At 47.6% G+C, this 22815-nt stretch overlaps 2 protein-coding genes and 1 pseudogene across 4 annotated transcripts in view; 1 reads left to right on the top strand and 2 right to left on the bottom strand.

Moving 5' to 3' along the window:
* Positions 1 to 3706, top strand: part of slc7a14b (solute carrier family 7 member 14b) — a 3988-nt gene extending 282 nt beyond the window's left edge. The window contains exons 1-7 of the mRNA XM_071328142.1: positions 1 to 176; positions 296 to 532; positions 613 to 830; positions 958 to 1104; positions 1346 to 1554; positions 1655 to 2469; positions 2802 to 3706. The exon at positions 1 to 176 is cut by the window's left edge and continues 282 nt beyond it. Of these exons, the coding sequence (XP_071184243.1) occupies positions 1 to 176; positions 296 to 532; positions 613 to 830; positions 958 to 1104; positions 1346 to 1554; positions 1655 to 2469; positions 2802 to 3244 (2245 nt within the window). The 3' untranslated portion in view covers positions 3245 to 3706. The remainder of the gene's footprint in view (positions 177 to 295; positions 533 to 612; positions 831 to 957; positions 1105 to 1345; positions 1555 to 1654; positions 2470 to 2801) is intronic.
* An 81-nt stretch (positions 3707 to 3787) lies between these two features.
* LOC139531476 (claudin-11-like) lies at positions 3788 to 7437 on the bottom strand (annotated as a pseudogene).
* LOC139531573 (polyhomeotic-like protein 3) lies at positions 6814 to 22090 on the bottom strand. 3 transcript variants are annotated; one of them, XM_071328138.1, is made up of 12 exons: positions 21981 to 22090; positions 20225 to 21047; positions 19725 to 19874; positions 15207 to 15278; positions 14829 to 15039; positions 13590 to 14702; positions 12674 to 12927; positions 12384 to 12543; positions 12187 to 12298; positions 10502 to 10622; positions 10121 to 10337; positions 6814 to 7608 (listed from the first exon to the last, which is right to left on the bottom strand). In XM_071328138.1, exons 2-12 carry the CDS (start codon positions 21044 to 21046, stop codon positions 7454 to 7456), a joined length of 3387 nt encoding a protein of 1128 aa, XP_071184239.1. In that variant the 5' UTR covers position 21047; positions 21981 to 22090; the 3' UTR covers positions 6814 to 7453. The 3 variants fall into 3 exon arrangements, with proteins under 3 accessions (XP_071184239.1, XP_071184240.1, XP_071184241.1); XM_071328139.1 differs by lacking the exon at positions 21981 to 22090 and adding an exon at positions 21484 to 21626; XM_071328140.1 differs by lacking the exon at positions 15207 to 15278.
* Between the last annotated feature and the right edge of the window lie 725 nt (positions 22091 to 22815).

Below are 22815 nucleotides of genomic sequence, written 5' to 3'. Positions count from 1 at the left end.
CACAGAGGTAGGGGGGCTGGCTAGGGTCCTGACGACAGCTGACCTGGTGTCGCTAGGGGTGGGGAGCTGCGTTGGCACAGGGATGTACGTGGTTGCCGGGCTGGTTGCTAAGGAGATGGCGGGGCCGGGAGTGATCCTGTCCTTTATCATCGCTGCTGTGGCTTCTATACTGTCAGGTCAGAGACACGCACGCACGCACGCACACATACACATACACACACACACACATATATGTGTTTGTAGTAGTTTGACATGTATGTGTGTTTAACCTGGGTCAAATGTGTCTCTCTTCCAGGTGTATGTTATGCAGAGTTTGGCGTGCGTGTCCCTAAGACAACTGGGTCAGCCTACACCTACAGCTATGTCACAGTGGGGGAGTGTACGGCCTTTTTCATTGGCTGGAATCTGATCCTGGAGTACCTGATTGGTACTGCAGCCGGGGCATCGGCTCTCAGCAGCATGTTTGACTCGCTGGCCAATCACAGCATCTCAAGCTACATGATAACACACCTGGGGACACTCAGAGGCCTGGGTGAGTGAGTGACTGTGTGTGTATGTATGTATGTGTGTGTGTGTGTTTGTGTGCCTATAATCTCCACTCCCCCCCTGCAGGTAAAGGGGAGGAGTCGTACCCTGACGTCCTGGCCATGGCTATATCGCTGGTTGTCACGGTAATTGTGTCATTAGGGGTTCGTAACTCGGTAGGGTTGAATAACGTTCTGAACATGGTCAACCTGGTGGTGTGGTGCTTCCTGATCATCTCTGGACTCTTCTTTCTCTCCGCTGACAACTGGGAGGCGGGAAACTTCCTGCCCTACGGATGGTCCGGGGTAAGAGATACGCTCAGCTAAACGAAGTCACACACGAATACGCAGGCACACACACACACCAGCATTCACATAGACACACACACACAAACACATTAACCTCTCTCTGATGTGTGTGTGTGTGTACCAGGTGATGAAGGGAGCGGCCACTTGTTTCTATGCCTTCATAGGGTTTGACATCATCGCTACAACAGGAGAAGAAGCCAAGAGTCCCAACACCTCTATACCCTATGCTATTACTGCTAGTCTGATAACCTGCCTGACTGCATACGTCTCTGTGAGTACACACACATCTCCATCCTCTCTGCTATTACTGCCTTCATTATTACATGTCTGTGTCTGTGTGTGTGTGTGTGTGTGTGTGTGTGTGTGTGTGTGTGTGTGTGTGTGTGTGTGTGTGTGTGTGTGTGTGTGTGTGTGTGTGTGTGTGTGTGTGTGTGTGTGTGTGTGTGTGTGTGTGTGTGTGTGTGTGTGTGTGTGTGTGTGTGTGGTGTGTGTGTGTGTGTATCTCTCCTTAGGTGTCTGTGGTCCTGACTCTGATGGTTCCTTATGACCTGATCGATGGTTCAGCTCCACTGATGGAGATGTTTGCAGTGCATGGGTTCCTGCCGGGGAAATACATAGTGGCTGTAGGGTCTATAGCTGGCCTCACTGTCAGTCTAATGGGCTCCCTGTTCCCCATGCCCAGGGTCATATACGCTATGGCTAGAGACGGACTGCTCTTCAGGTGAACAGCACATGGACACACACACACAGACTAATGTTATGAAGATGAATGTTCACTAAATGGTAGTAATGTGTGTTTATTCCTGTGTGTGTGTGTGCAGGTTCCTGGCCAACGTCTCTCCATACACTCACACTCCAGCAGTAGCGTGTCTGGTGTCTGGCTGTCTGGCTGCTCTCATGTCTCTCCTCGTCTCCCTGCAAGATCTCATAGAGATGATGTCTATAGGAACGCTACTGGCTTACACCCTGGTCAGTGTGTGTGTCCTGCTGCTGCGCTACCAGCCCGACACAGACACACACAACTTCCTGCCTGGGGAGGAAGAGGAGGGGCCTAGGCAAAAAGAGGGCGTGATGGCGGAATGCGATGACGGAACTCTGCCCACCAACGACGACCAGATGTTGATTGGAGGAGCAGACTCATCGACCTTTGACCCTGACAGCTCCGGCTACCAATCGAGCGGTGTTGCAGGTGAACCTGGTGACTCTGGCAGCTTCCACACCGGCCCCTCCTCGCTGTTGAAGAGGGTTCTAGGTAGTCGTTACTCCACCCTGCGTGTCCGCCTGGGGATCCCTGACGCCTCGGCCCGTCCCACCCCGTCCTCCGGTCGCATGGTGACACGCTGCACCCTCCTCCTCTTCTTCCTCTCCTTTCTCCTCTGGGCCACTGTCATCTTCGGCGTGGAGCGAGGGACCGGAGCGGGCTCGGCCGTTTCAGGTATCGTAGCGACACTATTGGCAGGCAAAATAGCAACCATACTGGTGGTGATCGTGCGCCAGCCTGAGAGCGGGCGGATCCTGCCCTACATGGCGCCGTGCGTGCCGTTTGTCCCCGCAGTGGCCATCTTGGTAAACTCCTACCTGATGCTGAAACTGTCGCCGCTCACCTGGGCACGCTTCGCTGTCTGGTGCACTCTGGGTAAGTTACCCTGTCTCTAGTCACTTCCTTCATGTGGAGAAGAGAGCCTCCTCTCCCCCCCTCTCTCCCTCTACCCTCCTCTCTCCCCCTCTACCATCTTCTCTCCCTCTACCCTCCTCTTACCTCCCTCTCTCCCTCTACCCTCCTCTCTCCCCCCTCTCTCCATCTAACCTCATATCTCCCTCCTCTCTCCCCCCTCTCTCCCTCTACCCTCCTCTATCTCCTTATCTTTCCATCCATCTGCTCCTCTCTTTCCTTCCCCTATCCTCTTTCTAGGTGTACTGATATACAGTTGCTATGGGATGTGATATTATTATGGTCTGTCTCTCTAGGTATACTGATCTACGGTTGCTATGGGATATGGAACAGCTCTTTGGAGATCAGCACCAGAGAGGAACAGGCTCACGCCAGCACCTACCAGCGCTATGATGACCACCTTGACGACACCTTCTCCCCTGACAATGACCTTGACCCCCAGGACAACCAGGAAGAGGGGCGCTACCAGGGCTGGTCAGCGGAGAAGGGCTACCACTACCAACAGCAAAACCAGGATCAGAACCAGGATCAGGAGGGTGACCAGTACCAAAACCAGTATCAAGATGGCAATCAAGATGGCAACCAGTACCAGGATGGCAACCAGTACCAGGATGGCTCCCAGTACCAGAACCAGTCAGGTTATCAGTCCGGCCCTCAGGGCTCCTCTATGGGATCCAGGGGAAGAACCAATCAGGGCTACACAGATCCCCAGGAACCCGAGGGCTCCTCTTGTGATTGACAGCTGCAGTGGAACACACCTACTTCCTGTTTCACTGGGCACTAGAGGAGAGGAAGGGCAGAGGGCTCCTGAATCCCTCATCAAGCCCCACACCATAGGCACTTGAGTAGACCTGAGAGGACAGGAGAAGTGAGCTATATGGCAACCATTCCACCTGGTCTAACACTGCATTATAAACATACATACAACATGCTGTGTTTAAAATCTATCTATCTATCCGAGAGTGAATCAATTATACAGGAGCAAACATGCTCTTATACTACCTATTAGTCTGACTCCTCTGGTGTGACATTGTACATGGATGAGTTGGTTGGAAAATATTTAAGATTATTTTGTTTTAAGAGTGTGATCATTCAAAAAAGAAAGTATTTATTGTTGAATCAGAGTGTGTAAATGTGTGCAGAAAGAGTGATCTGTGTTTTGCTGTTGTCTGATAAACTGTCAATAAAACAAATACATCTGAGAGAACACCTGTCTTTGTTCCCTCACTACACTAGAACACTAGAACACTAGAACACTAGAACACTAAAACTCTAAAACACTAAAACACTAGAACACTAAAACACCAGTGGTGGAGAAGGATGAGGTCATGAAGACTGGCCAGCCATGTGGATGTGTCAATCACAAGTTCTCTGCAGCTCATAATCCTTTTTTACATTCTTTCTCACACGTGGGTGCTCTTGGCGTGGTTGCCTGTGACTACAGTGGTAGCAGTAGTGGCAGGGCTGATGGGTGTGGTGGCGCCCCCTGCCTGTCTGGAGTAGTAGTAGCTGATCTCTTGCCACTGGGGGTTCCCCGAGGGGTTGTCACCGTGGCAACACAGAATCATAGTGCTCCCCAGGAGACGGGGCGGAGCTGAACCATCCAGCGTACAGTGAGATGCCGAATTACATCAGACCCTCCTCTGCATGAGCACCAATAGCAAACCAGATAGTTGACACCAATCCACAGAGCGCTGGAAAGAGATAGGGTGGAGAGAAAGAGAGTCAGCTGTTGTCCACCAGCTGCTCGGTCCCTGTCACAAGACTTCTGACATGGACTTCCTGTCCCACAGAGGAAGCACTTTCCAGGTTAGAGAGAGGGTGATATGATATGGTCCTACAACATCCCATAGCCTGACACAGCATCATTAATCAATATAGGATAACATTAAGTTGTGTGGAATGTTTGTGTCTGTGTGTGAACGTGCGTCTCACTTATCCATGACGAAGATGAGCGAGCCCCCCAACATGGCACAGCGTAGTTTGGTAGCCGGGATCTCATGTCCTAGACCTAGTCTGATGCAGGGCAGGACACGCACACACACCATCAACACACGACATGTATGGATGTATGCTGGAGGGGGAGGGGAAAGGTAGCGAGAGAGAACACAGCGATACCCCCTGACTTTTATATTCAGATGTTTTTTTAAATAACACGAGATATGGCACGGTTTTCTAGAAGTCTATTGAATCTGCAGGTGGACTACAGATGTGGTTAGAGGCAACTTCCTTCAACCACACACAGACACGCACCTGGTAATGTGAGGATCTGGTCAAGCGAGACACACTGGTAGAACCCGGAGCCTGTGGCTTTGTGCGCCCGGCTTATCCATGCGCACACGTGTAGTCGCAGGTGCGCACCCTTTCATTGGTGGTTGTGGTGATGATGATGCCTACCAAGCTGGCCACGCTCCCGCTCAGCTGCCTGCACACATGCTCTATAGAATGTACTGTCACAGGGACGCGCAATCAGAAATACATTACTTTTTTTCAAGGGAAAAACTGAACCGTCACAAAATATGGAAAAATACATAAATAGAAAAAGATTCACTAATAAATTAACCAATTAAAATGTCAAATGTATCTTTAATTCAATTCTTAATAAACATCTGGAGAAATTATACATCTCAGGCTGTATAGTTCCACAGTAAAAGGGGTGCGTTAGGGCTGAACTTCAGAACTGCAATAATTTACATGATTAGTATCCTTTTGGGTTGCTGCAGTTCAGTGTTGTGGCACTCTAACTTTGTCCAGTCAGAGGGCTGTAAGAAAACTCAAAATCAGTCACCAAAGATATGGGATAAAGGGTAGGAATTCAGTTGGTGAGTGATTCATATTGCACCATTCCTTGTGTGTTGAATTATGAAAATAAATAGTTAAAATCTAAAAAGGCTAAAAAGCAAGAATTTTGTTAAAATGTCAGTTGATATGTCAGTAAAAAGTAAGGTGGACTAAAAATAGGGTGCATTTATTGTCCCCCACAATCAAATCGGGAAGGGGACAGTGGATCTGTCTGTCTAGCATTTACCAAATTACATTGATTGGCCAGATGGTGGCACTACAATAAGAGACTGAAAATGCACATTTTGAAAGGTCACGCCCCTCACCCAGTTAAAACTAAGGTCATGAAATTCGGTACATAGGTCCCTCTCCTCATAAGTTCCGCCATGATGGATTTTCTGCCATTTACAATTTTGGCTATGACAGGCTATGACGACATGTTTACTGTTGCCTTGTTTTTATATATACCTATTATGGTGAAATTTTAATTGTTGACAACACACTATATTAGGCAACATAAATTGGTTAAACCACATTTCATGACCATGGGGTCAATTAATCAATATTCATACCTTAAGGTGCAATATGCAGAAATCGCTCCACCATTTCCTGATTGGTCAAATTCTAATAGTTCGCCTAATTTCAGTTTATGTGACAAAACAATCAATTATAGTGTAGAGAATCATTGTACCATATAAACCACTGTGAAATATATTTTCCATAAAAATATTGTAATTTCAGCTGTTTGAAGCTGGGGTACAATACAAAGTAAAAGAAGCAAACACAAAACTGTTCGAACTGGAAGCATAGAAATAGCGGTTAATTGAATATGTTCGGACATACAAAATTACCCTAATTTGCTAAACATCAGTCCTTATTTAACAATGCTTACCTACCTATAAAAAGCCATTGAAGCAGACCTAAAGTCATTTTTGCAATATTGTTCTAATGAGTAAAAAATGCTATGCAAATTGCCATTCTAATATGGCATGCTGGTATGACCTTTTGACTTCTCAACCGCCTGGTAGTAGTCTTTTATTTTACAAAAAACATCAAGTTGAAAAAAAAACATCTATTAGTTCTTATTTGAGTTGTTAGTAATAGGAATTAAAGGTGAAATAATTTTTTCCACGTTTTTCAAGAAGAGACAGCTAATCTGTTATAAACATTTCAGCAGTGTTGAAATTGCCGCTGGTTCCTGATTGGTTTGGCATAAACACGGATTGATTCAGCAATAATAGGTCTGTGCTGCTTTATAATGGTTTTCATGTATGGACTTAGACATTGTGCTCCAGAGAAGCATCAGCGATAGCAATATAAATATGATACATTGTTTTTTATGTAATTCATATAGAATTTTCCTTGATCATTGTTTCCATGAGTTGAGAGAATATTGCAGCTGCCGTCTCTCTACTAGTAAACGTGACCCTTCACCTCCATCTGGTGGCAGGAGTTAGTAGTGAGATGGGTCATTTCGATGACTACCAAATATCATAATACCAATACCTAGGCAGAAAAACAATGTTCATAAATTAATTTGATTTATTACTGAGTTTTAAGAATAAAAGAAAACATTATGACATCTGACAAAATTGACATGGTTATGAGTCAAATAAGATCTAACTTTTTCCTCAGAAGAGATTATATATAAAAACATAATCATTTATTTAGTTAAGACATTAAATTCCACAAAGTTATTTAAAAAATGTCTGTGTATCAACTGTGTAAAATCAAAAAGTATTTTACAATTTACATGTGATACCACATTTTAAAATAATAACCAAATACACAAATACATGATACTGTATATTACAAATCCTTAATGAAATTGTTTGTTACACCCAATAGACGGCATTGTAAAATATGTACACAGACACAATAGAATAGAAAACGTCCCTCTCCTCTCTCACTGATTCGCTCTTAGCTCTTCATCTCTTGAATGAATCTCTTTATCTCTCATCTTCGCTGTCCTTTTTTCTCCCCCCTCTCTCTCATCCCACTCTCTTCCCCATCTATCAATCACTCTTTTCCCTATCTTTTTCCACACCCACCCCTCTAACTTTTTTCTGTCTCCATCTTCTCTTCCTCCCACCCACCCACCTCACCTCCTTCTCTCATCTCTCCTCCTCCCACCTCACCTCCTTCACTCATCTCTCCTCCTCCCTCTCTATCTGTGTCTGAGTGTGTTGATGTGGGCACAGATCTTGAGAGCTGGTCCCAGTTTGATGTTCATGCTGGTCATCAGGTGGTCCTCAGTGAGCAGCAGCAGGGCCTGGCCGTCTATCTCCTGAACACGGAACGCCTCCGCAACCTCGACACAACCTAAAGAAAACATACACACACAGGTTATAACCTCCACACAACATTAAAACAGCATACACACAGGTTATAACCTCCCAACAACCTTAAAACAACATACAGCTAGATTATAACCTCCCCACAACCTTAAAACAACATTCACACAGGTTATAACCTCCACACAACCTAAAGATAACATACATCCAGGTTATAACCTCTCCATAACCGTAAAACAACATAGAACCCGGTTATAATCTCCCCACAACATACACACTGGTTTTAACATCCACAACCTAAAGATAACATATACATAGGTTATAACCTCTCCATAACCTTATAACAACATACATCCAGGTTATAACCACCCCACAACCTTAAAGCACCAGGTTATAACCTCCCCAAAACCTAAAGACAACATACACTAAGGTTATAACATCCACACAACCTAAAGATAACATACACCCAGGTTATAACCTCTCCATAACCTTAAAAAAGCATACACACAGGTTATAACCTCCCCACAATCTTAAAACAGCATACGCCCAGGTTATAACCTCCCCAGAACCAAAGATAACACACCCAGTTTATAACCTCTCCATAACCTTAAAACACCATACACACAGGTTATAACCTCCCCAAAACCTAAAGACAACACACACAGGTTATAACCTCCCCAAAACCTAAAGACAACACACACAGGTTATAACCTCCCAAAAACCTAAAGGCAACACACACAGGTTATAACCTCCTCACAACCTAAAGACAACACACACAGGTTATAACCTCCCCAAAACCTAAAGACAACACACACAGGTTATAACCTCCCCAAAACCTAAAGACAACACACACAGGTTATAACCTCCACAAAAACAAAAGACAACACACCCAAGTTATAACCTCCCCAAAACCTAGACACCACACACAGGTTATAACATCCCCACAACCTTAAAACACCATACACTCAGGTTATAACCTCCCCAAAACCTAAAGACAACACACACAGGTTATAACATCCCCACAACCTTAAAACACCATACACCCAGGTTATAACCTCCCCAAAACCTAAAGACAACACACACATGTTATAACATCCCCACAACCTTAAAACACCATACACCCAGGTTATAACCTCCCCAAAACCTAAAGACAACACACACAGGTTATAACCTCCCCAAAACCTAAAGACAACACACACAGGTTATAACATCCCCACAACCTTAAAACACCATACACCCAGGTTATAACCTCCCCAAAACCTAAAGACAACACACACAGGTTATAACCTCCCCAAAACCTAAAGACAACATATAACCGGCCAACAACCTACAGCAGGGAGATGGGTGAATGCGTGTCCTTGTGTGTGTGTGTTACGTGGCAGTGTGTGTGTGTGTTACCTGGCAGTGTGTGTGTGTGTGTGTTACCTGGCAGTGTGTGTGTTATGTGGCAGAGTGTGTGTGTGTTACCTGGCAGTGTGTGTGTGTGTGTTATGTGGCAGAGTGTGTGTGTGTTACTTGACAGTGTGTGTATGTTTTACCTGGCAGTGTGTGTGTTACGTGGCAGTGTGTGTGTGTGTGTGTGTGTGTTACCTGGCAGTGTGTGTATGTGTTACCTGGCAGTGTGTGTGTGTGTGTGTTACCTGGCAGTGTGTGTGTGTGTGTTACCTGGCAGTGTGTGTGTGTGTGTGTGTGTGTGTGTGTGTGTGTGTGTGTGTGTGTGTGTGTGTGTGTTATGTGGCAGAGTGTGTATGTGTTACCTGGCAGTGTGTGTGTTACGTGGCAGTGTGTGTGTGTGGGTGTGTTACCTGGCAGTGTGTGTATGTGTTACCTGGCAGTGTGTGTGTGTGTGTGTTACCTGGCAGTGTGTGTGTGTGTGTTACCTGGCAGTGTGTGTGTGTGTGTGTGTGTGTGTGTGTGTGTGTGTGTGTGTGTGTGTGTGTGTGTGTGTGTGTGTGTGTGTGTGTGTGTGTGTGTGTTATGTGGCAGAGTGTGTGTGTGTTACCTGACAGTGTGTGTATGTGTTACCTGGCAGTGTGTGTGTGTGTTATGTGGCAGAGTGTGTGTGTGTTACCTGACAGTGTGTGTATGTGTTACCTGGCAGTGTGTGTATGTGTTACCTGGCAGTGTGTGTGTTACGTGGCAGTGTGTGTGTGTGTGTGTGTGTGTGTTACCTGGCAGTGTGTGTGTTACGTGGCAGTGTGTGTTTATGTGTTACCTGGCAGTGTGTGTGTTACGTGGCAGTGTGTGTTTATGTGTTACCTGGCAGTGTGTGTGTTACGTGGCAGTGTGTGTGTTACCTGGCAGTGTGTGTATGTGTTACCTGGCAGTGTGTGTGTGTGTTACCTGGCAGTGTGTGTGTTATGTGGCAGAGTGTGTGTGTGTTACCTGACAGTGTGTGTATGTGTTACCTGGCAGTGTGTGTATGTGTTACCTGGCAGTGTGTGTGTTATGTGGCAGAGTGTGTGTGTGTTACCTGACAGTGTGTGTATGTGTTACCTGGCAGTGTGTGTATGTGTTACCTGGCAGTGTGTGTGTCCTACCTGGCAGTTTGTGTATGAAGTCCCAGACTTGCTCGACGCTCCACTGTGCAAGTAGGGGGTCACTAGAGGTCACAGTGGGGTTACTAGGGGTCATCGCTGGCTCTGAGGCTCTCCTCGCCCTCCGTGCCGCTCGGCGCTCCAGCCTGGTCGTTGTGGGAACAGCATGCCCCTCCTCCTCTTCGTTGTCACGGCTATGGGCGCTCCATATTTCACGGGGCTAAAAGAGATTATGTTACAGGAGACGGAACATGAACGAACAGCTGGGCTTCAATTATATAGGCTTCTATATGTTTATAACATGTTATAAGGCATTAAACCTGCAGGCTATACCATAAAGTGTATCACTGTGGAGTGACCTATTTGTTAAAAGTTGTAACTGACCAGTCGCAGTAGGAGAGGCTTCCCAGGCACAGACTCCACCTTGTTAATCTCAGAGCGCCGCCCCTCTGGGTGGCTGCCAGCACTCAGGGCACGCAGACGCTTGGACAGCCCTACATTATACCTGGAGGGAGAGAGGGAGAAAGATGATGATGATGTGTCCTTTCTCTGAGCTCTCTGGGGTTGAGAGTTCCTCCCATGTGACGTCCTGTCTGACCACAGCCTGTGTGAGGGTGTGTATGTGTTATTGTGTGTTTATGAATGTCTGGGCCGTACAACTGTAGTAAATAGATATGTGGTTAAACAACAACATCACATAGAACTTGCTGTCTAGACCAGGGGTTCCCAAACCCTTTTGGCCCGCGACCCCAGTTTGATATAAAAAACATGTGTGACCCCACCATGTAAAAATATGTATGTAATCAACGGCCAATGTTAACCTTTTTAATTGGGGCTATGACAGGCTATTACAAATCAGTCTGACAGTACTTTTGAAAGTATTTCAATCTGAAGGAAGTATTGTGGTTTGAAGTGAAATCAGAATCAGAAAGGTACTGAGAAGTTCAGAAGATCATCAGGCAATCATTTGGTATGAACTTCTGTGTATTAAAGAACATGATAATTGATGATGCTCTCCCCCCAGTCTGATGCAGTGCCTGGTCTTGTCCACTCTGTTCTAATGAGTCCTGTGCAGCTTGTGGGAATTGTAGACAGAAACAGACATACGTGTTCCCGAGAGTCTTATCTTCCAGTGATGGGGTCATAATATTTTGTAGCTTAAACCGTTCAAAAGATACAGTCACATTTATATGAATGAAAACAGAAATCGCTCTGTTTATTACAACTGTATCTAAGCGGCTACCGGAGGTTACTGACGTTTACCCGGTTTCATTTCAGAGTTTCTCTCACCAACCCATTTTCAAATCAGGCAACCCCATATTTGTATTTGTATTTATTATGGATCCCCATTAGTTCCTGCCAAGGCAGCAGCTACTCTTCCTGGGGTTTATTATGGATCCCCATTAGTTCCTGCCAAGGCAGCAGCTACTCTTCCTGGGGTTTATTATGGATCCCCATTAGTTCCTGCCAAGGCAGCAGCTACTCTTCCTGGGGTTTATTATGGATCCCCATTAGTTCCTGCCAAGGCAGCAGCTACTCATCCTGGGGTTTATTATGGATCCCCATTAGTTCCTGCCAAGGCAGCAGCTACTCTTCCTGGGGTTTATTATGGATCCCCATTAGTTCCTGCCAAGGCAGCAGCTACTCTTCCTGGGGTTTATTATGGATCCCCATTAGTTCCTGCCAAGGCAGCAGCTACTCTTCCTGGGGTTTATTATGGATCCCCATTAGTTCCTGCCAAGGCAGCAGCTACTCTTCCTGGGGTTTATTATGGATCCCCATTAGTTCCTGCCAAGGCAGCAGCTACTCTTCCTGGGGTCCGGCAAAATTAAGGTAGTTATACTATTTTAAAAACATTACAACACATTAATTACAGAATTCACAACACACTAAGTGTGTGCCCTCGGGCCCTTACTCCACTACCACATATCTGTAACACAAAATCCATGTGTATGTGTGTGTATAGTTTGGTCGCGACCCCTAGTTTGAGAAACGCTGGTCTAGACCAAGAGAATAACTATTCTGTCACTGTTTTGTTACTGTGTTCAGCCAATGGTAGTGCGGCTTACCTGCGGGCACAGGAAGTGGAGCAGTATCGCTTGGAGCGGTGGAAGGAGTGGGCGTGGCCTCTCTTCCCACAAGACTCGCAATGTAACACTCCCCTCTGTCTCTCTCTGGGACCTAGTGTGGTTTGGATTCAGAGAGAGAATTGAATTGAATATTGAATTGAATATTGATTCAGAACCAGGAGATTAAGGTCGTTTACCTGTGAGCTTGTCACTTGTAGCCATGCGCTCTTGTTCTGATTCGCTGGAATATTCCGGTGGCTCTGGTGTGTCTGTCAACGGTAATAACTCAGCCCCCTCTCTGTTCCCATTCTGGGAGATAGCCTCCTGCCCTCCCAAAAACAGAGACGAGCGGTTCACCTGCACAGGTACACACACACGCATGCACGCACACTCAAAGGTTATACTGTATATACTGTTAATGTATCAGTCTGTGACACCAACTAGACACCAGCTATATCCCCTGTAGGAATTGTGTGTGTGTGTTTACCGGGAACGCCTGCTGCCCCTCCTGTATGATGAAGCCCTCCACCAGGTGAGTTAAGACACGCCTCCCACCCTCTGGCCAGACCCTCTGTGACCAAGGCTTGCGCTCCGATAGGCTGAAGGTCTCAGGGCAGCTCTGTGATAGGCTGAGGGTCTTTGGGTGGGAAGGGCTAACAGGCAAGAGAGGAGGGGGGAGGTCAGATGAAAGGGTGAGGAAGGGTGAGGCAGGGGGAGACTGAGAGGAGAGACTGGACAAGACTGGGGGGAGGAAAAGAGAAGAGGAAGACGGGGAGGAGGGGGGAGAGAGGAGGAGCAGGACAGAGGAGGAAGACGGGGAGGAGGGGGGAGAGAGGAGGAGCAGGACAGAGGAGGAAGACGGGGAGGAGGGGGGAGAGAGGAGGAGCAGGACAGAGGAGGAAGACGGGGAGGAGGGGGGAGAGAGGAGGAGCAGGACAGAGGAGGAAGACGGGGAGGAGGGGGGAGAGAGGAGGAGCAGGACAGAGGAGGAAGACGGGGAGGAGGGGGGAGAGGGGAGGAGCAGGACAGAGGAGGAAGACGGGGAGGAGGGGGGAGAGAGGAGGAGCAGGACAGAGGAGGAAGACGGAGAGGAGGGGGGAGAGGGGAGGAGCAGGACAGAGGAGGAAGACGGAGAGGAGGGGGAAGAGAGGAGCAGAACAGAGGAGGAAGACGGGGAGGAGGGGGGAGAGAGGAGGAGCAGGACAGAGGAGGAAGACGGGGAGGAGGGGGGAGAGGGGAGGAGCAGGACAGAGGAGGACGACGGGGAGAGAGGAGGAGCATGACAGAGGAGGAAGACGGAGAGGAGGGGGGAGAGAGGAGGAAGAGTTCACAACACAAGTTAGTTTAAAGTTTAATTAATAGGCCAAGGCTAAAGGTAATGGTGGAGAGGCGCTGGTACCTGCCTGATTGGTTGTCAGACTGATTGAACATGTTCTCACAGAAGTCCTCTTGGTCCACGTGGGGGATGTCTGGGGATTGCTCTATGGGACGGTCTGATGGTCTCTGGATGTTTATGGGGGGTTCTGAGGGAGGGTTCTGAGTAGCCGGGTCTGCATTGAGGTGTGGGTCTATTGTAGTCCCCTCCTCTCCTTTCATAGCATCTTTCTGTCCCCGCTCCTCCTCCTCTCCTTTCATTGCATCTTTCTGTCCCCGCTCCTCCTCCTCTACTTCCATCCTCTCTCTCTGCTCCTCTCCCTCTATCTTCCTCCTTTCCTGCCCCTCCTCTACTTCTGTCATCTCTCGCAGTGTCTCAAATCCTTTAACTCTCTCCATCCATTTTTCCTCTCCTCCAGTCCCCTCTTTCTCCTCTCCTCCCACCCTCTCTCCTCTCTTATCCACATTCCCTTTCTCCTCTCCTGTCACCTGTCTGTCTCCTCCCACCCTCTCTCTATTCCTCTGCTCCTCTTCAATTCCCTCCATCTTTTCTTCCTCTCCTCCCACCCTCTCTCTCTCCTCTCTTACCCCCTGTCTCCCCACTTCTCCTTTTGGTTCAGTGTGTCTGGCCTGATAATGGAGGTAGGGTAGGGGTGAGTTGGCTTTGTGGATGGAGGAGGTGGGAGAGGGAGAGGCGTGTTCAGAAGTCCTCTGTGGTTGGGCATCGAGCTGAGGTGGTTGGGATTCAAGAACCAGGTGCTTTGATTGGACAGAAGCTGGGGTGTGTGTGTTGACAGCAGGCTGTAGTTGGCTGCTGAGGCGGTGGGTGGAGCCAGCGGAGAGGGCAATGATTTGCAGCTGCCTTGATGCCGGCGGCAACCGATCAAAACAGGAAGTAGAACCCAAGGGGAGGGGACTAGAGCCTGAGCTGAGCTGTGATTGGCCTGGGGTGGTCTGTGTGGGTGGGGTTTGAGATGACAAACTGCTGGCTGGTCCAGTCCACTGTCTGCTGGGGGCCTGTCCGGCAGCGGCAGCAGCGATTGGTTGCAGGGCCGGGCTGTGTCTCGGGGGTGCCACCCTGTGGCCATTTGGAGAATGAAGTCTGGGTCTCAGAGGAACAGAACGCACAGAAGAGTAGAGAGCTGGAGAGAAGAGAAAAAATGAGAGTAAGAAAAAAGAGAGTGATTGAATGGTTTTACTGGACATTCTATAAATCACATGTCATTCCTCCTGAACATTCTACTCATTATCACATGTTTATGACTCACTTGGAGGTGGGACTGAGAGGTGCCGGGTGGGTGTGGTCTGTCTGTCTGTTACCATGGCACTGGGATGGGGGCGTGGACGGAGAGGGGGAAAAAGGGGTGTACGGGGACGAGAGATAGGAGAGGGGGAGGAGGAAGAGGGAGGTTTGAGACGTAAAGAAGGGGGGATTGTGAGAGTTCCAGGAGCAGAGGGGTGCAGGGTTAGACTCTGGAGCTATGGGGGAGGGAGGGAGAGAGAGAGGGAGAGGGGAGGAAAATAAATAGGGAGGGAGAGAGTGGGGGTTGAGAGGGAGTTTAGTTAAACTTGTGAGACAATCACAATCTTCAGTGGTCTCTCATACACCTAACACACACCTAACACACACATTCTGAACTGCTCACCTGAGCGGAGGCAGGGCAAGAGGAAGAGGAGGAAGAGGAAGGGACAGGCCGTACTGTAGAGGTGAAAATCAGCTAAGAATGAGAGTGCAATAGATACAGAGGGAGAGCGAGAGAAAAAGAGAGAGCGAGAGAGAGAGAGCGAGAGAGAGGGGGGAGCGTAATCTTGAACTGAGGAATCTTGAAAAAGGCCAGTCTGAGGGTTCAGCTTCAGGAGTTTGAAGTTGGTGGAAGTAGGGCTGACAGGTGTTGGTGTGTGTTGTTACACACTATCAGTTGGTAGAAGTAGGGCTGACAGGTGTTGGTGTGTGTGTTGTTACACACTATCAGTTGGTAGAAGTAGGGCTGACAGGTGTTGGTGTGTGTGTTGTTACACACTATCAGTTGGTAGAAGTAGGGCTGACAGGTGTTGGTGTGTGTGTTGTTACACACTATCAGTTGGTAGAAGTAGGGCTGACAGGTGTTGGTGTGTGTTGTTACACACTATCAGTTGGTAGAAGTAGGGCTGACAGGTGTTGGTGTGTGTTGTTACACACTATCAGTTGGTAGAAGTAGGGCTGACAGGTGTTGGTGTGTGTTGTTACACACTATCAGTTGGTAGAAGTAGGGCTGACAGGTGTTGGTGTGTGTTGTTACACACTATCAGTTGGTAGAAGTAGGGCTGACAGGTGTTGGTGTGTGTTGTTACACACTATCAGTTGGTAGAAGTAGGGCTGACAGGTGTTGGTGTGTGTTGTTACACACTATCAGTTGGTAGAAGTAGGGCTGACAGGTGTTGGTGTGTGTTGTTACACACTATCAGTTGGTAGAAGTAGGGCTGACAGGTGTTGGTGTGTGTTGTTACACACTATCAGTTGGTAGAAGTAGGGCTGACAGGTGTTGGTGTGTGTTGTTACACACTATCAGTTGGTAGAAGTAGGGCTGACAGGTGTTGGTGTGTGTTGTTACACACTATCAGTTGGTAGAAGTAGGGCTGACAGGTGTTGGTGTGTGTTGTTATACACTATCAGTTGGTAGAAGTAGGGCTGACAGGTGTTGGTGTGTGTGTTGTTACACACTATCAGTTGGTAGAAGTAGAGCTGACAGGTGTTGGTGTGTGTGTTGTTACACACTATCAGTTGGTAGAAGTAGGGCTGACAGGTGTTGGTGTGTGTGTTGTTACACACTATCAGTTGGTAGAAGTAGGGCTGACAGGTGTTGGTGTGTGTGTTGTTACACACTATCAGTTGGTAGAAGTAGGGCTGACAGGTGTTGGTGTGTGTTGTTACACACTATCAGTTGGTAGAAGTAGGGCTGACAGGTGTTGGTGTGTGTGTTGTTACACACTATCAGTTGGTAGAAGTAGGCTGACAGGTGTTGGTGTGTGTGTGTTGTTACACACTATCAGTTGGTAGAAGTAGGGCTGACAGGTGTTGGTGTGTGTTGTTACACACTATCAGTTGGTAGAAGTAGGGCTGACAGGTGTTGGTGTGTGTTGTTACACACTATCAGTTGGTAGAAGTAGGGCTGACAGGTGTTGGTGTGTGTTGTTACACACTATCAGTTGGTAGAAGTAGGGCTGACAGGTGTTGGTGTGTGTTGTTATACACTATCAGTTGGTAGAAGTAGGGCTGACAGGTGTTGGTGTGTGTGTTGTTACACACTATCAGTTGGTAGAAGTAGAGCTGACAGGTGTTGGTGTGTGTGTTGTTACACACTATCAGTTGGTAGAAGTAGGGCTGACAGGTGTTGGTGTGTGTGTTGTTACACACTATCAGTTGGTAGAAGTAGGGCTGACAGGTGTTGGTGTGTGTGTTGTTACACACTCTCAGTTGGTAGAAGTAGGGCTGACAGGTGTTGGTGTGTGTTGTTACACACTATCAGTTGGTAGAAGTAGGGCTGACAGGTGTTGGTGTGTGTGTTGTTACACACTATCAGTTGGTAGAAGTAGGCTGACAGGTGTTGGTGTGTGTGTGTTGTTACACACTATCAGTTGGTAGAAGTAGGGCTGACAGGTGTTGGTGTGTGTGTTGTTACACACTATCAGTTGGTAGAAGTAGAGCTGACAGGTGTTGGTGTGTGTTGTTACACACTATCAGTTGGTAGAAGTAGGGCTGACAGGTGTTGGTGTGTGTTGTTACACACTATCAGTTGGTAGAAGTAGGGCTGACAGGTGTTGGTGTGTGTGTTGTTACACACTATCAGTTGGTAGAAGTAGGGCTGACAGGTGTTGGTGTGTGTGTTGTTACACACTATCAGTTGGTAGAAGTAGGGCTGACAGGTGTTGGTGTGTGTGTTGTTACACACTATCAGTTGGTAGAAGTAGGGCTGACAGGTGTTGGTGTGTGTGTTGTTACACACTATCAGTTGGTAGAAGTAGGGCTGACAGGTGTTGGTGTGTGTGTTGTTACACACTATCAGTTGGTAGAAGTAGGGCTGACAGGTGTTGGTGTGTGTGTTGTTACACACTATCAGTTGGTAGAAGTAGGGCTGACAGGTGGTGTGTGTGTGTTGTTACACACTATCAGTTGGTAGAAGTAGGGCTGACAGGTGTTGGTGTGTGTTGTTACACACTATCAGTTGGTAGAAGTAGGGCTGACAGGTGGTGTGTGTGTGTTGTTACACAATATCAGTTGGTAGAAGTAGAGCTGACAGGTGTTGGTGTGTGTGTTGTTACACACTATCAGTTGGTAGAAGTAGGGCTGACAGGTGTTGGTGTGTGTGTTGTTACACACTATCAGTTGGTAGAAGTAGGGCTGACAGGTGTTGGTGTGTGTGTTGTTACACACTATCAGTTGGTAGAAGTAGGGCTGACAGGTGTTGGTGTGTGTGTTGTTACACACTATCAGTTGGTAGAAGTAGGGCTGACAGGTGTTGGTGTGTGTGTTGTTACACACTATCAGTTGGTAGAAGTAGGGCTGACAGGTGTTGGTGTGTGTTGTTACACACTATCAGTTGGTAGAAGTAGGGCTGACAGGTGGTGTGTGTGTGTTGTTACACACTATCAGTTGGTAGAAGTAGGGCTGACAGGTGTTGGTGTGTGTGTTGTTACACACTATCAGTTGGTAGAATTAGGGCTGACAGGTGTTGGTGTGTGTGTTGTTACACACTATCAGTTGGTAGAAGTAGGGCTGACAGGTGTTGGTGTGTGTGTTGTTACACACTATCAGTTGGTAGAAGTAGGGCTGACAGGTGTTGGTGTGTGTGTTGTTACACACTATCAGTTGGTAGAAGTAGGGCTGACAGGTGTTGGTGTGTGTTGTTACACACTATCAGTTGGTAGAAGTAGGGCTGACAGGTGTTGGTGTGTGTGTTGTTACACACTATCAGTTGGTAGAAGTAGGGCTGACAGGTGTTGGTGTGTGTGTTGTTACACACTATCAGTTGGTAGAAGTAGAGCTGACAGGTGTTGGTGTGTGTGTTGTTACACACTATCAGTTGGTAGAAGTAGGGCTGACAGGTGTTGGTGTGTGTGTTGTTACACACTATCAGTTGGTAGAAGTAGAGCTGACAGGTGTTGGTGTGTGTGTTGTTACACACTATCAGTTGGTAGAAGTAGGGCTGACAGGTGTTGGTGTGTGTGTTGTTACACACTATCAGTTGGTAGAAGTAGGGCTGACAGGTGTTGGTGTGTGTTGTTACACACTATCAGTTGGTAGAAGTAGAGCTGACAGGTGTTGGTGTGTGTGTTGTTACACACTATCAGTTGGTAGAAGTAGGGCTGACAGGTGTTGGTGTGTGTTGTTACACACTATCAGTTGGTAGAAGTAGAGCTGACAGGTGTTGGTGTGTGTGTTGTTACACACTATCAGTTGGTAGAAGTAGAGCTGACAGGTGTTGGTGTGTGTGTTGTTACACACTATCAGTTGGTAGAAGTAGGGCTGACAGGTGTTGGTGTGTGTTGTTACACACTATCAGTTGGTAGAAGTAGGGCTGACAGGTGTTGGTGTGTGTGTTGTTACACACTATCAGTTGGTAGAAGTAGGGCTGACAGGTGTTGGTGTGTGTTGTTACACACTATCAGTTGGTAGAAGTAGGGCTGACAGGTGTTGGTGTGTGTTGTTACACACTATCAGTTGGTAGAAGTAGGGCTGACAGGTGTTGGTGTGTGTTGTTACACACTATCAGTTGGTAGAAGTAGGGCTGACAGGTGTTGGTGTGTGTTGTTACACACTATCAGTTGGTAGAAGTAGGGCTGACAGGTGTTGGTGTGTGTGTTGTTACACACTATCAGTTGGTAGAAGTAGGGCTGACAGGTGTTGGTGTGTGTTGTTACACACTATCAGTTGGTAGAAGTAGGGCTGACAGGTGTTGGTGTGTGTGTTGTTACACACTATCAGTTGGTAGAAGTAGGGCTGACAGGTGTTGGTGTGTGTTGTTACACACTATCAGTTGGTAGAAGTAGGGCTGACAGGTGTTGGTGTGTGTGTTGTTACACACTATCAGTTGGTAGAAGTAGGGCTGACAGGTGTTGGTGTGTGTTGTTACACACTATCAGTTGGTAGAAGTAGGGCTGACAGGTGTTGGTGTGTGTGTTGTTACCATCTGGGTCCTGAGCAGCATCTGGTCTCGGCTGGAACAAGAACTCCGACCTAGGAGCAAAGCCTGCTGGGATACCCTCTGTCTGACAGACGAGGTGCTCTGATAGGCTTGCACCAGAGTGGGTGTATCCAGGGGGCGAGGGAAATGTATCTGACAGAGAGAGAAAGGGGTATTTTGGAGGTATCTTGAATACTGTACTCTGGGTTAAAGGAAAGTAAACCAATTGATCCAGGAATGGACGTTTTTGTCTGTGTAGTCAATTGTGTGTGTGAATGTGTGTATGTGTGTGTGTGTGTGTGTGTGTGTGTGCTTGTGCCTGTGTGTGTGTGTTTGTGTGTGTGTGTGTGTGTGTGTGTGTGTGTGTGTGTGTGTGTGTGTGTGTGTGTGTGTGTGTGTGTGTGTGTGTGTGTGTGTGTGTGTGTGTGTGTTTGTGCCTGTGTGTCTGTGTGGCTAGTTACATAGTGTGCCGCTTTTGTTTAATTTTCTCTATGGTCAGTTACCTGTCTGCTGGCCGGGGTATGGAAAGGCGTGATTGGTGGAGAGGTGGGTGTGGGGACTGGCCTTGCGTTACCATTGGTCAAGGAGGAAGTCCCGGGAGCAGAAGACATGTTGCCATGGTTTACAGAGGAGGGGGGCAGAGAAGTGATGGCTGATACAGTGGGGGAGGAGCGGGAGGAAGTGAGTAGAGGGGAAGTAAAGTGGATGGTGGGGGGAGTGAGGGGGAAAGGAACAGGTTTATGAGTGGCTTTAGTGGGGGAATGCGTGGGTGTAGGTAGAGAGGGTGTAAGTGTGGGGGGAGTAGGGTTGGGGATGAGTATTGTAGGGGTGACGGGGTTGGGAGTAAGTGAGGGGGAAGTAGGTGTACACGTTGGGGTGGGGTTGAGTACCATAGGGGTGAGAGTAGTGAGGGTTTTATGAGTGAGCGTAGGGGGAGGTGAGGGGGTGGGGTTCAGTTTAGGGGGATTGGGGGTAGGTGTAGAGGAGGAAGAGGGTGTGCATGTAGAGGTGAGGGTGAGCGTACTAGCAGAGGGAGTGGGGGTGAGTTTAGAAGGGCGGGGGGGATTCAGTTTAGGGGGAGTAGGGGTGAGTTTAAGGGGAGTAGGGGTGAGTTTAGGGGGAGTAGGGGTGAGTTTAAGGGGAGTAGGGGTGAGTTTAGGGGGAGTAGTAAGGTTGTGAGCAGCTGAAGACCTATTGGGGGACAGGGGGCTGGGGCTCCTGGTGGGTCCCTCTCTGGTCTCCGTTCTCTCTCCCTCTGTCTCTGCTCTGCTCTGAGTGCATGTCTCCAAGGACAGGTCTGTCTCCATCCCTCTAGGATTCAGCATGCTGCAGGACACACACAGTATCAGACCTCTGTCTCTGTTTTACATCGTAGTTAATGATTTCAATTGCGGCTACAGAAACAGCGCCACCTTCAGTCAAATCAGAAACGTTTCCCAAATCTCCTCACACAAGCGTTGAGACCTATGCACTTCAAATTTGTAACAAAGTAATGACTTAATTTATAATGGAAATATACGGGTATAATCATTGCCTCAGCAGGTGCCACCCACGTGTGACAGATGAAAACATCTGGGTCAAGATTCGAGTGCCTCTCGCGCTGCCGGAGACTAGTGTCTTGTCTTTAATTATCATGTTTACGATGACGATGCTTAGGCTACTTTGTCAACAAATATCCTGCCAAGAAAATCCCAACCTATTAAAAAATGTGGGTGTCATGGAATGTTCTATCAAAACCACCAAGAAATAGTAGCCTACATACCTAGGCCTGCCCAAACCAGTTGTGACGCATGCAGCCGAGCCTATTCTCTCTATCCATCAACAAAGAGGAAATGCATGATTGTTTATCTATAGGCTACTCCTTCTGTCAATGTCAGTGAAAGAAGGCTGAACTGCGTTTCTGTACATTACAAATGACAGTCAGTAGGCTAAAAGGGGCGTGCGTGTGACATATTGCGCGCTCCACTTCCTGGTATTAGAGAACACATAATGTGTATTCAACAGCAGCACGTCATATCATCAGCCGCGATAAAATTATCTTTATGACTTTGCGTCGCTTGTGACAAACCTGCCACAAATATGAAGTGGCAGGTAAACACTATCCTAATCAGACGCGGATGTTTCAACAACAAGTGTGAAATATATGCTACGAATAATTCAGAGTAGCTAAATGTGAGTTTATGATGAATAGAATCATCCCAATGATTCGTAAGTTATCCCATCTGTGCTCCCCTCACCACCCCACCCACACCTCCATACCTGCCGGGGGTCTGTGTGGAGGCAGACCGCTCAGGGAGGCCAGAGAGTCGGGTGCGATGTGCCAGTCAGTCCGCCAGATGGGAGGAATGGAGAGAGAGTACAGTAGCGTAGAGCTGTGACGCTCACAGAGAGCAGAGAGCAGCGAGAGAGGCAAGACAGCACCACGCACAGTGCAGGAGGACCGCACTCAAATTGTGTGTGTGTGTAGTGTTTTTTTTATGTCAATGTTAAATAAAATTAAAAAACGTACTTTTTAAGCCCATGTTTTATCATAATACAAATATTTTACGGAGGGGGCAAGCTAACTGGGTCAGGTGCTTATGTCTCTCTCCGTGCCCAACGAGGACTCGGACCAAGCCGGACCCTCTGAACACATCGACAATAGACACTCATGAAGCATCGCAGAACAAGGCAAACAACTACTTCAAGGTCTCTGAGGGAGTGATGTCACCGATTGATAGCCATTTCACACCAGTTACACTCACCCTCCTTTGACCTCCTTCTCCGCAGTAAACCCAGCAGCTGGGCAGAGCCCAACTAAGTGATCTGGGTCAACAGCATCAATGTAACAGTATTACTTCAGTCCCTCTCCTTGACCCAACTTAAGCTCGAACCAGGGACCCTATGCTCACATCAACAACTCCCTTTCCACAAAGCATCGTTACCTATCGCTCCACAAAAGCCACAGCCAAAAAGATGCCTAGAACAGTAGATACTCTAGTCCAGTGCATGCAGTATTGTCAGTGGAGGACGATTGATAGTGTAAAGTGACATGCACAGCATTTGATGGGCAGGAGGTATGTTTGAAAAATGTATTTAATCAAGCTATGTAGCC

This window comes from Salvelinus alpinus, chromosome 10 (genome assembly GCF_045679555.1).
Source record: "Salvelinus alpinus chromosome 10, SLU_Salpinus.1, whole genome shotgun sequence".
Taxonomy (NCBI): Eukaryota; Metazoa; Chordata; class Actinopteri; order Salmoniformes; family Salmonidae; genus Salvelinus; species Salvelinus alpinus.
This window is presented reverse-complemented; position numbering and strand designations above follow the sequence as displayed.